The sequence below is a fragment of the Linepithema humile genome, chromosome 1 (assembly GCF_040581485.1).
Source record: "Linepithema humile isolate Giens D197 chromosome 1, Lhum_UNIL_v1.0, whole genome shotgun sequence".
Lineage (NCBI taxonomy): Eukaryota > Metazoa > Arthropoda > Insecta > Hymenoptera > Formicidae > Linepithema > Linepithema humile.
In genome coordinates this window covers 7,724,976-7,742,056 of record NC_090128.1, presented here as the reverse complement: position 1 = coordinate 7,742,056, position 17,081 = coordinate 7,724,976, and the positions used below count along the sequence as shown (strand labels likewise).

The window sequence follows — 17,081 nt, the reverse complement described above, 5'->3', positions numbered from 1 at the left end:
AACTCATCCCACTAAATTGCATCGCCCAACACGAAAAATTACGGTCAGAGAAAAGGAGAATGGCCTAGAGAACGCGATCCAGAATGCGAAGAGCCGCGCCTGAGCCCTGTACGTCATTTCCGGCGGAGAATGACGTATGCAGCTCGCGTCACCCCACCCACGGAATCTCCGATTCTCTCCTGATGCGCCCCGCGCTTGACGTGTATGTGTGTGTGCGCGTGCACACACGATTCCGAATCGACTTTGAGCCGAAGAGGGGAAGGGGACGAGACATTAATGAACGCTGCTAAACGCTGCACGTCGATTGAAAGCGCTACGGTACTGCACGGCAGAGTGACTCGATCGCGAATGTGGAAGTGAGAAGTCGGTTGGGTTAGGTTAGGTTAGGCTCGGTTAACCTCATCGTTCAGCGAGCCACGTGGCGCACGCTGCATCGATATTATTGTTAGCGACCAGAGATTGCCGTAGGAACGCTACGGTTCCGTCGTAACGCTCGTAACAGGATCATCGCGAGCGAGCTGACACCCTCCCCCTCCCCCCTCATGCCTTCGCGCCATTATCAAATGTTCCACACACCGGACTCGACCGATCACCCATTTCATTCTCGCGAAACGCAATAATGAACGCGATAAAATGCGACCGACGGTCAGTATCGGGCGATAACGAGCTCTTTCGTGGAGTCACAAAGCGGAAGCACTCGAATCATAGACCGATTTGTCAAGGACGAACCACGAATGTCATTCGTCATCCTCACGTAATTATGCTAAGTGTTAATATCGATGATTAATCTTTCTACGCGGTGTTTTTCCTTTGAGTTCCTTACTTTCTAAAAAGTCTTAGATGAATTTTCTGCATTTTTGCTTAATTTCTTGTAAATTTCAAGCGATTAAAGTATTAGTAAAATTTTTACGTAGTTCAAGAGTTTGTGTTTAATAAATTTCTCTCTTCCAGTGTATATGTTGAGGTATAATCGCGTCGAATATCAACAACTCCTGATACACGTTGACAGAGTGACTTTGAGAAGCATGTTTCGATTTGCGACTTATCGCCAGTCATTAGACATCGTTACAAGGAAAGAAGGCAAAACAGGAGATGGAACGGGACGTATCCGTGCGAAGGGAAAGGATCGAACGTACCTTCGTGGCGGCACAAGGTGGAAAGCGTTTTATCGATTGACCTATATCGTGAATTGTCTAAAGCGCCGTCCAGGGGCGCTAAGAACTAACCTAAATAGCAAAACTGCCCGATATATCGATATCAACGAATTACCGAAAAATGACGGCTATTGTTCGAGAAGATACTTAAGCGTACCTTGATTCGTATTTACACTGCAGCGATTTAAAATTTCTTTTACAGAGATACCGAAAATACTGCAACGTTTTCTTAGTTCGATAAAATGAGCACAAAAAAAGCAACCAGGCTCCTAAGGAATAATTTTTAATAAATAAAACTTTAGAAATATTCCAGTGTTCAAAAAAAGATTCAAACGGAAGAATAATTCCATAAATTTTGCGAAGCGATTAAGATCGGCACTAAAGCATCGCATATGTCATCGGCTTAACATGACGGCAGTATTCTGCTCAGTTTCGCCGAGAGAGGAGAGGAGAGGAGAGAAAGAGAGAGATTCGAGGCTGTTTGAATCCGCTCGAACCCGTACCGTTCGCAAATAGACGCAAAACGATTCGACTCCTGACAGATAGGTCACCGGGTCAGATTAACTACCCACAATGCGCTCGAAAATAACGCGCTTCGCATCATTCTGCTTCGTGATTGCGCGCACACGCACGCACGCATATTCGATTGACCGTGTTGCGGGCCGCACCGACACGACGGTCGTGATAAAAGTTCAACGATCGCGATGACAAGAGAAGCGCGGAGTTTCTCGAAATTACGTTAGCGCAGGTCATATCCCCACGAGGCGAATCGAAAAAAAAACACGATTACCCAGGAGACCAAAACACCGAAAGACCAAATAAACAGGGAAGCAGAAGCGAAAGTAAGCTGCGCTCTCATTGGTCACGGGTTCTCATGTCCATGATGGAGCAAGTCAATGATCGAGTTTGCGCGATTATCATCTAATAGCATGCAAGATACATCGTGCAGCTACGTATCGCCGTCAGGAATCAGAAACAGGAGGGTCAGCGCGATAACGTTCGAAAACAAGAAAACAAAATCATGAACCGTCCAATCATGTGAATACGACTGAAATAAAGCTGGGAATAACCGTGCAAAAAATTGAAAAGTATTTCGAAACAATAGGGTTCGAATGTCTCATTGTGCGCTCCGTGTTATCGTTCAAGGCGTTGGCAGTTTTATCAGCAGTCCCGCGTGTGCATACGATCCAATATTAAAACGCATTTGCCGTAATCAGAGCTGAGCCATTCTCACGATGCCGCTCTCTCTCTCTCTCTCTCTCTCTCTATGGCACAAAAGAGTCCTCGTAAAGTAATCTACATTGCGACGATTTAACCCGTCAAGACCCGCGGGCTGCTATCTTCATTGATCTCGTTTAGAAAAATCGTGGAATTCAATAATTTGATATAAAAAAAATGTTGAAGAAATTGTCTTCATTGTAAAATACGTCTGCAACGCGCAAATTGCTCGACACTTGGCGTGAAATTATTAATAAGAATGTTAATCATTTTTTCTCGTCCATATTATAGTTGCAATTAGCTCTCAGGTGTGCAAAGTATCTCAATTGATACTCGATTGATTTAAGAGAGTGATCATAATTAAAAGACACATCCATCATCGATGCGCGCGTGTGTAGACTTATAAGATCGATTAATTTTCCTAACATTCAATCAGCTGTTTGCCAGTGGCGTACGACTCAAGTGCGTCTTATCACTCGCTAAACAATTAAATTATTAATGAATAAATAAAAGATGGTCGGAAAGATTGGCGTAAAGTTAAAAAACAAAACGACGTAAATGAACGAAAAGAAATTCGCGCTTTCGTTAAACGAAGGAGGAATTAAAATTGTGATTCACGTTATTTCGATGAATTTTCGCGCCTCATGCGCGCTTTCTCTCTTTACTCACTATTCGCAGTGACGCGATACTGCGGTGGTATCTGCTGGTGTTGCGTTTGCTGATGCTGAGACTGTTGCTGTTGCTGCTGTTGTTGCTGCTGCTGGTGGTGATGATGGTGACTGAGGTGGCTGATGTTGACGGTAAGCTGGGGATGCGCCAGTTGATTGAGATGAGGACTCGGCGACGGCGGCGGCGGCGGTTGATGGCCGGGATGCACATGATGATTGTGACCTGGCTGCGGATTTTGAGGATGCGACGCCGTGAGATGGTGGTGATGATGGGTACCGCCACAGTGCGGCAGCAGACAATGCATAGGTCCTAAGGCACCGACGACATTCACTGCGCCCTCCTTCGAGACGCTGTATCTCGAAACCATTCTTCCCGATGGAACGGCAGCCGTGTTCGGCTGCTGGCGGCTTTCCCTCGCGCGAACTCTCTTCTCGCTCCTCCTCGCTGAAATCCTCCGCGGTGATTAAAAACCGTTCGCCGTCGGCGATATTCCGCGAAGTGTGTTTACGTAATGACAGATGCGGGAGGACGAACCCGCGACCATCGTCGCGAATCGCCAATCACGATCCAATCTTCCGTTTTGCACGTTTAATTCCGCTCCGAAATTTCGAATGGCGTAAATTTTAACGATTACAATTTTCTTCCCTTAATAATTTGAAATTTTTCTTTCGTCAAACGTCTCAATTGAAATAATTTTAGGTTACGAAGTTGAAGAAGTGAAGATGGATATCGCCTGTACTTAACCAACACACTTCGCGATCCGTCAACTTGTTAAGTGACAACGACGCCCCATGATGACATGGTGCTTTATTCGTCCGTTCCGTCGACAGTCCTGAATTTTCGCCTCCCTCGGTGGATGATGATTCTCGCCGCGCGCTTCCTCTCGAACGGCATTAAGTGCGGCCAATTTTTCCGATCAAATCCCACAGGATTTCGGCTTCGAACGGACGCGGATTCTCGCCTCACTAAAACGATACCGAGCACACGTGGTTGCGCCGCTTCGCAAACGACATTCTCAACGAGTCAGCGGGAGCGCCAATCGCCCACTTCACACACACGGTCGGGCGCATTCAAGCAAGATGCGAAAGGATCCCGGCAGAGAGATGTTACGCCGGCGGCTGACTGTCAAAACTGTTGTTGTCGCGTGTCGCACGTCGCTCGCATTGCTCGGCATAGGTGGCGGAACGGAGAACTCTCTTGCCGTGGCGGACAGACTATCGCGCGCGGCTCGTCCAAAATCGATATTTAAGGCTCGACCGGCGTCGTCTCTCCCTCTTCGTGTGTCGCCCACTCCCGTCGCACGGGGAAACTCGCCGTGATGTTCGCGCGACGGCTGCACAAGGGCGATTTATTTTTCCCGGCCAGGAACACGAAGACGATGCGACGGAGACCGAGATGACTGCGGTCTCGCGCGCGCGAAACGATGCACGATTTTTAGCCGCCGCCTTTTGCTTCGTGAGAGATCGGACGGGCAAAGCGCTAACCCGTGTCTCGCACGGCGCGACGATCGGGAGCGTTCGGGACGCGCGCCGAAAAGATCCGAGCGCGCCAACTCGCCTAAGTATGTATCTCTTCCTTGCGTTTCGGGATGCGCGTACGCTTCGGGGGAGGAAAAAAAACAGGAGGATTCTCTTCGAATCACTTATCGATGGATACGATTAAAGCACATTTACACGCGCATAAAACAGGCACTGATCGAACGTGCACGATACGCAGTGCTACAACGCACGAACGCTAGTGACGGATACTATGGTGTCGGAACGGCGTCTCGCCGTCAGCGTCGTCGCGCACTCAGCCCCACTTCTTTCGCTTGTCTTCCTCTTGTTTACAGGCACCGGACGGGTGCCAGCACTCTCCCACACGAGTGAGCCTCGACCCCGAGGTCCGTAATGTTCCAGTGTAAAACACGGAACTAATTCACAGAAGAAAACGAGAGCGTCCCTTCGGCGAGGGACGCGAAGTTGGACTGACGCAAGCCAGCTAGGTCCTTCCCGTACGACGACGAAGAACACTAGCACCATCTACTCGATTTGCTACGTAACTAAAACTAAACCAATGAAGACTCTAGCGACCCTGGAATCTCTCCATTCTTTTGCCAGACTCTTGCACACGGTATACAATCGTTACCACCACACTACCTTTTTCAAACTTCTTATATATATCAATATGTAGAAGCAGCATTCGTTAAAAAAATGTACAAAAAGATTTAACACAATCACGTTATATATAAAAATTATTGATTGTATTTACAATTATTTATTAAATCTTAAATAAATAAATAACATTTATAATTTATTTATCTAGAGATTTAATAAATAATAACTTGCTTTATATTCAATAAAAATTATAAGATATTATTAAAAAGAAACGAGATTCTTCAGCAAATAAATTCTAGCTATACATTTCGAAAGAGATGAGCTTAAAAAATTTGTAATCAAAGATATGAGTACTGCATTTTCCGCATGTTTATCCAAATCCATTTCTAAAAACCATTATTCTTTGCCACAATCTCCGATAAAATTATTTACACAAACTTTTTAAAATATTGATTTTCCATCTCGCTTCGCCTATCGCGACAATAAAATATATGCATCATGTTCCTTCAAAATTCTTTTAGATTATTTACTATATCACAGTACATATTTCGCACACGTGTTCCATTTATGATATATGCAGTATATATTTTTTGTTTATTATTATGAAAAAGACAATAAATAAAATTTTGTATGAATCATAATATAAAGATTAAAAATAAAGTAACTTTTTTTAGATACATGTTTTTAATTCTACAACATAAACAATTTAAATAAATATAAAGGAATAAACATATTTAATAAATGTGATAAAATATTAATTACATAGAAACAAAATAGATACATGATAAAATATTAATGACTGCATATGTCATAAAATAAAGAATATAACAATTAATGTAACATAATATTGTATAATTAGATCAATTTCTGAAATTTATGTCTTATCAAAATTAAAATAAACATATATGTATATGTTACATCTATACATTTTTCCTCGCTTTTGCAAAATTTAATCATATCGTTATAATTATTTATTTTATTAAATTGTTAAGTTCCAATATCACGACCGTGACTCACGTTTAGTGAGTCTTTACTGTATTAAAACGATTTTTTATTCTATTGTATGTTCTATTATATTACACATATTCAACATATATTTTGTTGAAATCGCCAAATTAAAATCATCAAGTTTATTTTCTTTAATTTTTTTTAGTTTGCCGTGAGTTCCTAAATTTGTAGAGCTCTGTGTAGCACACCTATAGATAAATCCCACCCTGAAAAATATATAGCTAAAAGAAAGTGTGAAGTATTTGCACATTTCTTTTGGAAATTCCTTTCAACCAACGTTTGACCATTAACTCGTCCTTGGATCGACCATAAAAACTTTCTCAGTTTTCAAAAGGTACAAAGGCTATTGATATGGTTTACAATAAGATTTTCAGAAAAAATTGTATGCATTTTTAATTTATAACGATAGACAAACGTCAATTGTCAATTTTTCTTCAGTATGAATAGCAATATTTACATACAAAATGCATTAGTCATTTAGAACAAAGTACGGTAAAATCTTGGGTTAATAAGCAAAACGGAACCATTTAGATATTTTGACAAATTTTGACGTTAACAATGGACAAATATTTCGAAAGATGGAAAATAAAAGAAAATAAGGCAGATAGGCAGACAGGCAGTCCATGCTGGAGAAAATGTTTTATGGACTTTGTATAGACTTTGCCAACAATAGATTCAAAAATCAATTTATCATCTCTACCACCCATGAAACCAAAAATTCACTAGACAAATACAACAAATTCAATAAACAAATAAACTATACAATTTGCCTTCCTTTAGAATATACACATTTTCGAAAATATTATTTATCGAAATTAAAAACGAAAGAACATAAAAATTAAAGATATTTATATATCTGAAATACTTTATTTTATTGTTAAGCTAATGCTTGACTGTTATGGAACTATTGGTAAATATTGTCATCTTATCGATCTCACTGTTAGGCTACAAAGGTCACTTTGGTGACATATTATAAAAATTTAAAGACAATTATACAAATTTCAGCAATCAAAATTCCATCTGTTCAAACAAACGAAAATCTTTTTCTAATGACCCTCTTCTTGATAAGAAAAGAATCTCGTCAAGAACGTATTGATGCAGATATTTCTCAAGAGTATAATTAATGTAATGTTACAATAAATTTAAAACATATTAATTAAAATGACATACATTTTGTAAGTTTGATAAGTTCAGAAACGAGACATTATTTAAATTTTGAAACTTGAAAGAGTAGACAGTATAAACAAATTATTATATCATATATTATATTATATAAAACTTGAAAGTAGACAGCGTAAATAAATTATTATATCACTTTGGAGATAAGTTTTTCTGCTTTCATAAAATTAAATTATGTCAGTACAATTGATATGTTTTTCATTAGTTTCATTATAACGAATCATGTATTTTACATCGTATTTTTATCAACAGATCTATTGTAGTTATCTTTTTCAAGATAAAGGAAAAAGTATATTCATGCAAATCATGTACTTTGTACATTCATATTCACTCTATTATAATTTTTGCTATACATTTTATTAAAAGACGTTAAAAAGACCATTTTTCAGTCGTTTATATTTAAATATGCAAAAATTAAAATTTTTTAAAGTTGATTAAATGTTAAAGAGAGAGCTTCCTAGCCTGCTGTAGTGTATCTTTTTTTCACTTCTATTAAAAAGTAATGAAAAGAAACCACTACGCGTATCTCGGTAATGCACTGTGTGCCATTTGATAAAAAAAAGAAGGCCGCGGGATTAAAGGCGACTCTTTCGGCGGCAATGCCATAACGCGAAAGTGCAAGTAGACGTATGGTCAGGAGTCGCTGCGATTCACGAAGATGCACGAGCGCGAGCGTTATGTGGGCGGAAGAGATGTACCGAAGGACGCGTGTACACGAAGGTGGAAGGTGAGAGAGAGGCCGTGACGACGAAGGGGGAGAGAGCGCGGATTCGCGAATCGCGTGTATAGGTTGGGTGGTAACCCAGTTTCGCCAGTGCACCAGGCCAAGCTGCAGCAACCGCCGCCGAGCCGATCGATACCTATATGCACCCGGCGCTGCCCACAGCCTAGATTCGCCGCCTGGTCTAGGATAGGTGCGAGAAGGGAGATCATCTCTCTCTCGCATGACCTGCGTGACCTACATATCTCGCGGAAGAGAAAAAGTCACCGTCGGTCATCCCTCGAGTTCGCACGACCCTCAGTTCGCTCACTGTCGCATTATTATTCGCAGCTATCGCGTCGCAATTGCCACGGCTCAGCGTCGTACACGTTTGAGAACAATTTTCCGACGTCCGTTATCCGAGTTCTAATTTTAAATAAGGGATCTTGTCAAGGAACAAGTTCGTTCGTTAAATTAGACCTACCGAGTGATTTATCATCGAAGGAAAAGTCATTATTGTCAAAAAAAAATTTTTTGAACCAAAAATAGCCTGCTTTGTCCTATTCAACACATTCCTTCGTCCCATTCAACATATTCCTTTTTATGGTATGCTATTCATTATGATACGAATTTACATATTTATTTAGGTATTCTTTTAAATAAGTTTAACGGTGACCCGTTTCGATGAAAAAGAGAAACTGGCAGGAAGAGAACAATTTTTCACAAAGAGAAGAATTACGGAAAAAAAAATTGAACGTCGCGAGGGAGAAGGTAGGCGTACAGACCTGTAACCCCGGGCAACCTTCAACTGTCTCGAGACGAAAGCTTCAGCCAGACGAGACGAGCGAAAGTTCAAAGTCCTCGTACGAAAACATGGTCACCGTGAGTCACCCCGCAAATATTATCCTCTCAAGATATCCATGATCGCGAGCAATTTCGTTTAACGCAAGATTTTTATCAGAATTTGAACGCGTGGTGTTGATTCTTCGGCGATTAAACCGCAGATACGAATCAATGGGCGAATTATTTTACATTATTTCGCGACGTCTAAATTGCCAAAAAAAAAGAGATCAGATATGGTATGCACGCGGGTGAAAGCCGTAAAAGTCGTTTTCCAGGGGTCTTTGAGCCCCCGAGCCGTTGACCTTGGAAAGGTAGCATGGAAACCTCGTGGTGTCGAGCGGATAGCACTATCTCTATTTCTCTCTTTCTCTCGCCGTCTCTCTATGTGGGCGTTCGGTAGGTTAGCAGCCCGCGAAAGGTGGGAGAGAGAATGAACGGCGGAGGAAGAGGCGGGACGGAATGAGAGGACGAGATGGAAGAGGAAGAGGAGGATACCACGCGCCGACAAACGTCTGGACGGGAGAGACGGAGAGTCTACGCAAAGGGAGGGTCGATATTTACCAGCCCTCTCTTCCTCCCCCTTACCCTCACTCACTCATCCCCTTCGTTCCCCGCGGGCAACGACCTAACCACCCTCGCTCGTGCGTTCGCTGCGAACGTCCGCAACTCTCGCCCCCTCGGGCTCGCGCGCCCTACGCTACGCGTTCTGTCGCGTCCTAACCCTCAAACGACCCCGAACGACTCCCCCTCCCCCATCCGTCTCTCTCTCTCTCTCTCGCCGAACGACACCGTGATCATGAACGATCGAGGCAACGACCGCGCCTCTTGATGACGTATGAGTTCCTTCCTCCCTTTCCTTATCCTTCGCCGTTGATCGTCTAGTTTTTGTCGTGCCGCTCTCATCGCGATTTTTGATATCAAATGAATCAAGTCAACACGACCACTGGCAATGACGGATAATGATTTGTGAATCATGGCAATATTTGCGATACGCACAGAAACGCGCGTGTCGCGCTACCATGCCGCGAGCTAAGAAACTCGCGAGCTAATCTCGAGAGAAACTCCGTCGGTAAGCAGAAAGTTTCATAGGTATGCATATTTTGGTTGAATAGACAAATGCATGAACAATAGAAACACATTATACCACTGAGTCGACTTAACGTTAATCTAGCACTTAAAGATATTCGAATGATGTAACAACAATATTTGTCGAATAAATGGATTCAATATGGCTTGCTTTTTTTTTTAGTTTTCCGAATATGTCAAGTTTCTCTCTCTCGCCCCCTCTCTCTCTCTCTCTCTCTTTCTATTTCTCTCTGGTTCGAAATCCGCGTAACAAATGCCAGCTGGATCCGCGCAAACAACGTGCATACAGCGGAACGAACGAAGCCGAAGCGGAAGTCGCGGGGCTATTCGCCGACCTGATAACATTCGCCTCTTTATATTGGCGCGCGTGGTCAGCGAACACGTGGTGGCACGGCGGAAATATTTCGCTCAATGCACAGAAATATCACTGTCGAGTACACACGCGCTCGGTAATTACTTTCTTATCGCAGTGCCAATTCTAATTCTTTTGTGATTTTTATGGTTCGTAATAAATGATTGTTCTTTAGTTCTGAAAAGAAAAGTTTCCTCGTGCACACATCGGTCAGAATTTTACAAATCGTTCTGTACTCGGAAAGCATTAGTATCGGCGCCTTTGACAACTATACCTTATCTGCGGGAGACATTTGCAGAAATGGTCAATTTTAAAGCTATTTCCTTTCGGAAAAAATGTAGAAATGTGACCAGCAGTAAAAGCTGTTCGAACAAAATTCCAGATATATTCAGGTATCGAAACTTTTTAGGTCCAAAAATTTTCATGAGAAAAAGGTAGATTTTTAGATTCTCGCAAAAATTAGCAATTGTCGAATTTACGTAGCTTGCATATTTTCCTTGTACAAAACAACAGCAATTAATGTAATGTATATAATTGAACGAGTTGTCGAGACTAATGTTTGGCTCGCGTGGATACGGTAAAATTAAAAAATTATCCAGTCGCGTGTAAAAGTACGCTTTCTACCAGGAACTGTTTAGAAGCTGGTTCAGTGGAATGGCCGATGTGTGCCTCGCACACGTGCTAAATGTCACAATGTTTGAACGTGCGACTTAACCGCCAGCAATTGTGGTTTGCTCTAAACTATTTTATTACGCAGACTGTACTATTCACAATTTCCAACTAACCGTAAATCGAGGGAAATACGCGAAACGTATTGAAAATATAAAGAACATATTTTGATATAATTTCAACTAATCGTATTAAGAAAAATATGTAAAAATACACGTAATTCTTATGAAACATAAATGCGATAAGATTGAGATCACAATGATTGGAAAGTCGAAGAAAAGAAGAAAATCGAAGAAAAGTTTTTTAAATATATTAGTACCATATATTATACCAACAGGTCGTTTTGAGATCCCTTTAAGGGACAAAAGGCCTTTCTTCAACCTAGGCCTACCTTAAACCTAGGCCTACCTTAAACCTAAGCCTACCTTAAACCTAAGCCAACCGACCTGCTGTGCATCGACAAACCGTTGACAAAATAAATTATCAGTCCCACATTTTTGTCGCCGAACTTTTCATGCCAAAAAATATTGTACAATAAAAACTTTCGAAAGTACAATATTTCTGATATTTTAGTAACAAAACTACACGAATCAAATTCGGTTCAAGTGTTACTTGAAATACTAAAATAATAATAGTAAAAATCAAATAATAAAACCAGTTTTTTGCAACTCGCTCAATTATATACATATTACATTAATTGCCGTCGTTTTGTAAAAAAAAATCCGCAACCTGCTTATATTTAGAAATTAATAATTTTTTGCAAAGATCTAAAAATCTATTTATTGGCTATTAAAACCATGGCAGTTTTATGAAAAACCGATCGACAGAAATGATCAAGCCCTAAATAACGAACAATACGCGGTTTAAATAATCCAACGCGCTATGTAACGTAACCGTAAAATAATCGTCACGAGAGAAAAGAGCGGGAGAAGCAGGCAAGTGAAGTACGGTTAGTTTCTCCCCGGATGTTCGATGGCCTCTTTCTCGAGCGAGCGGCCTTGCCAGGAATGCATATTTTCTGCCGGTTCTCCGTTTCCTTTGGCTTCGATTCGAATCTGTATGCGCGTACCTGCAATGGTGGCCACCTTTCACCCGTCATCGCGTCGTTCGCGATCCTCATTACCCGATTCGACTAAGTATAGATTGCTTTACGCAATTAGCAAATTCAAACACAACGCGCAAGCCACAAAAACGAAAGAAAAAAAAAAATTATTAAACCGCAACGTGCGAGTTCTAAACGCTCGAACTTTGTAATTTTATGTTAAGGAATGTCAAAGGAAAAAAGTATCTCCAATTTTTTGACTATTAAATGCTAAATGCGATAATAACTAATGTCGAATGCCGTTCACATTTTTTTTCTGCATATGCTGGCTCCACGATCGAATTACGGTCTTCGAAAAAAATACAAATTACCACAGACGTTATAAGAATTACATAATGCTTGGCATAAACGGATAATAACGGAGCTGGATTTGTACTTGCATAAACTCGTTTAACCAGTAAGATTGCGCCGGCAAGCTCCACCTACTTGAGACCAGATAGCAGCCCGTTAACGTTATTGTTCTTTTAAAGGCGAGTATGCACCGAGCGACGTATGCAAATTTCCGCTGTCAAAGTCGAGGAAGATGCGTTTTTGCGTTGCACAGCACATGCGAACGTAACGACGATGTTCGATTAGATCGCGAGGCGGTAAGAAATTTTCTCAAAGGAAGTTTCGAATAAACTTACTTTCGCGTTCGCTCGAAGCGGATATCCATTTCAACAGTTCGAAACGGTTTCTAATTCACCGTTCGGCGCGAACAATGGATAGTTGCTTCGGCATATATCGCAAGATTACGCGGTGGAATTAATCCATTTGACCGCTTATTACTTAGTCAACGGTTTACGCAAACGAATATCCATCCGCGAAAGAGAAAGGTACTAACAGCATATTGCGCCTTTGCTATCTTGTCGCAGTCGCCAGCGACGAAATCAACTAGCAGATGTATCCAAGTTTACGCTTCCAAGGCAAAAAAAGAATGTTCTCCTTCAATTCTATTTTTCTTCTTTATGAGAAAAATACCGCGAGACGGAATCTGAATACAAATCGCTATGAATTTTAATCGCTGACGCATCATACGCATAACGATGTTAAGAATGCGACATATCGTCGATCGAACGTGAGTTTGCAAATACTTACGGACACGTGATGTTATTTTTGCAATGTACGAGATTGGATAACCGTTCACCCACGCTTTCACGAAAAGGTTGAAAGTATCTGCAGATCGTTTCGGAATTAGCGCTCGCTGCTAATTAACAGGAAGAAAAAACTTGCGCTTTACAAATACAACGATGAGCTTAATTTCAAGCCGTAAAACTTCAACTTGGACTTAGCTGTTGTGCTCGATTTGACTGTGTTCGCGCGCGTTATGCAATCCTAACCGCGATGCCCTTTACAGACAGTTCCTTACTCAACGACGTGACTCGATAAGACCTTGGACGATCTCGGCAGACGATTCGTCTAAAGCGGACTGTCGTTTCTTCCGTGCGAAACAAAATGTCCCACAGATTCTCAAGAGAAATTTGAAGCGAGACCTTCGGGGAACTTTTTTTTGTCGGATCGATTAAAACATCAAGATATTCTTATCAGCAGGTACGTAAAAAAAGGAAGATAAGATGTCGGATACCTGATGTGAGCATATCTGATAAATGAATATTTCTTTCGATTCGGAGAAAATCGTTTCAAATATTGTAAATATTTTATTAAATATTTTATTGGCAAATCTGTTATCTGTTTTTTTTTCCTTGCCAAATTGAGAACGCTAGCAAATAATACGGTGGAAACGTGGATTCATAAATATCACGCAAATACCACGAGTTAATCGGCCGACAGAATACAAATAAAATTCTACGCAAAAAATTCCAAAGAAACGAACTCTCCCTCATCCATCGTAGCTAAATGGAATGACACGTGTTTGCCAATCCACCCGTGCGGGACATGCTCGAAGTAACGTACCGCCCATTCCAAAAACATCGGCGATGTCGGCGAGCGGCGATGCGTTGTCACGTGGCCGTTCTAAAAACCCATGCAACGCGAAATCTCCCGAAAGTCTCGGCAATAGAAATCTGTGTGATATTACCATCGGCGTTCGATGTTAAAATCGCGCGGGAAATTCAACATTCCGAAATGAGTCTCTTGAGAATTGCAGTGACGAATGCCTGTCGCGAAAGCAACTTGCCACGCAAATGGAACGCGGAGATCACGCGCGAGGCGCATAGCGCTACGCGTGGTCTCGTGAACAAAAAAGCGAAAATGTCCGATGTTGGGTAGACGCGCGCGACAAAAACTCACCTATCGCCGTGGACATTTCCACTGTCCTTTCTGATCGTCGCCGCCGTCGTTCCGTTGATGTCGTCCGTCGGTGACCGTTACGATGAATACGTGGCGATCGGACGCATGTTTACTCGGCGTGACTGCGACCCGTCGGCGGTGCCGTCTCCACCCGGTCGTCGTCGTCGTCGGCGCGCAATGTCATACGCGATGGCATGAGCCGTTTTTGCGTATCGGGTGTGCGTTGCGGGAAGAAGAGAAAAGAAACGTCGAAAAACGGGATGCTCGCGCGTTTACCGATACCGGATCTTCACGTATGGTCGCGTGTACGCGCCGGACGAAAAGAACGCTTCGTCGGAAATTATATAACCTCCGCCGCGCGTAAGAATGAAACGGACGGACGCGCGACGTGCGCGGCACGGGTTTTCTCTCTCTCTCTCTCTTTCTCGTTTGCGATTTTGCGGACTATGTTTTTAGGCGCGTCAATAGCGAGCAAATGAAACCCGGCGCTGCCGTTGCGCCAGGCGCGCGCGAATACCGATCATTCGCTTCTTCCCAGTTAACGGGAAAAGGAAACCGAGAATCGGGTTCTTCGCACCGAGACTTTCGACGTGACACTCGCGACCGGTCGCGGCGAAACCACCTCACTGCGCAGATTGACACGCGGTCACGCACCATATGCTCGCGCCTCGCGAGCAAGAGACTGCGAATAACCGCGAGGCTCGCCTTACCGTCCAAGTGTCCCTGAGAGCGAGGGACCTCTCGTCGCGACAGTCGGAACCAGGTAAAGCGAAACGCGCGAACACCGCACTCGCGAGATACCGCGCCGTCCCCGGGGACGTGACAATTCCGCTCAGTCCGTTCCGTCGCACATCTGGAAACGCGAGATCGCGACGTGACGGCGCTCAATTACAATTGGATTTGTCGTGATTCGTTTCACCGCGAACGAAACGAGTGCATACGCGAAACACGCGCGGCCGATTGCCACATGTACCAGTCGAAGTAGGCGTTCGGTCGGCTTCGTGATACTTCGTGAGCCTTCTTACGTCCCGTTCTAGCGATGAGACGGCTTTGCTGTCGTCGCTATTTCTCCGCTACGCTATCCCCCGCACGCGTTTGTGTGCGCGAAAAAGCTTCCGCGGAAATCTCTTCTAATGCTTACGATTATTCTCTTGCGTGATACGCGTCGGATTTTCCCAAGAGAGGGGTTCGTTCTTACGAAATTACGCTATCCACTTCGAGAGTCCGTACGCGTTATTTGCCTTGAATCTAATTTTAACTACATATGCACTTGTAATTGCATCAAGCACCGTGAGCGTTTCACGTATCGCATTGTACCAACTACCTTGGAATTTCACAATAAAATATATCCAGTGAACTTTTTTTCGCAATGGCTAAGTAAAAAGTGCTTGCGATGTATGACGCAGCAAAACGTTACTCCCTCCCTAAAAGTACTTTTCCAAGTGTCAAGTTGAAATGCATAACTCTATCACGTAAATAAGTTATATAAATGTATAGCTCCATAAATAATTTGTAAAAATGCACAACTCTTTGCTAAAATAACTTATAGAAATTATTGTAAATTATCGCGAACTATTCAGTTCATTATGATAAATCATGCCCAATACAATTTTTTTCTGTGAGTTATTGTAATGATTCTTCATACAACTTATTTTTCCAAAAACGATATTAAATAAAATTTAATTTAATTTAAAAAGAAAGGATATTGCTGCAACGTATTCGAGATATCAAACGAGTAAAAACAGTGCATTCTGACAACACAAATATGTTTCATTTTTGTATAAAATAATGCTAAAAAGGATGAGATGTGCCACTTTTTTATATGCCATTTCCTGCTTCCTAAACAAGTCGTCGATCATCGTCGAGATGGTCGATGCTACGTCGCGACTCGCACGCAGGAAGCTTCTCTCTGTGTCTCCCACCTCCGCTTTTAATAAGCGCGATTCAACAGTTTGCTACACGTCGTGTCGGCCAATAGTACAGCCACCTCCTCACTCTCCTCCTCCTCATCCTCGCGCACGCTTGTTATCCGTCCGCTTACTGTTTATTTCGCGCAATGAAAAGCCGCGTCCTTGTTTTGCGAGAAGAGCTCATGAGACAATAATAAAAAAAAAAAAAAAGAAAAAAGAAGACGCAAGAATAGGAAGAGGCGACACGACGTCGCAACTCGATACAAAAAATGACTGGGTGATTAAAAAAAGGACAGGCGATAAGAGGCCGATCGCTCCGATAAACGTTAGACGCGCATCGGAATTTTGTTACGCAGCGAGCGGTGATTTATATTAGCTTAGAAAGCCAAGACGAAAGTGAAAGCACACATTCGAATCGGATAGTTATCACGATTCGTCACTCGGTTCGATTTCCGGAAGAAAACATTACTCCCCGCTTCCGTAACGATGGATAATGTTTCTTAAGAACTGCGATAAGATTTATTGACTTATTTCGTATGTCGATATCATCGAAGCATTGAGGCAGTTCGACATTTAGCGCACATAAATGCGTAAAACTCGAGAAACGAACGGACAGAATTTCCAGCCGGAGTTATATACGCGTTTTCACACCGATGAACAAGCATCGAGATGTTGGGCTCTATTGATAACCGCTACCGGACTAACCGCGAGAAACCGCTTTAACGAGATTACGGAAGCCAGGGAAAGAGCGCCGCGCCGACGTTCCACTTGCACGGCCGAGTTGTCGAACTTGTGGCATAGCCGACATCGCGCGGCTACGATTTTGCTTTCACGCGAAGCCACATTATAGAGAGAATCCATTCATA

At 42.5% G+C, this 17,081-nt stretch overlaps 1 protein-coding gene across 3 annotated transcripts in view; it reads right to left on the bottom strand.

The window, feature by feature from the left end:
- The window catches only part of LOC105679706 (eukaryotic translation initiation factor 4 gamma 3), a 36,326-nt gene that overhangs the window by 18,163 nt on the left and 1,082 nt on the right, over positions 1-17,081 (bottom strand). The window contains exon 1 of one of the 3 annotated variants that reach the window (XM_067361114.1): positions 3,042-5,018. The exons of 1 other annotated variant lie outside the window; for it this stretch is intronic. In XM_067361114.1, coding sequence (XP_067217215.1) covers positions 3,042-3,408 — 367 coding nt within the window. In that variant the 5' untranslated portion in view covers positions 3,409-5,018. Of the gene's footprint in view, positions 1-3,041; positions 5,019-17,081 lie in introns of those variants that run through there. One more of the 3 variants, XM_012379895.2, reaches the window with a different exon arrangement.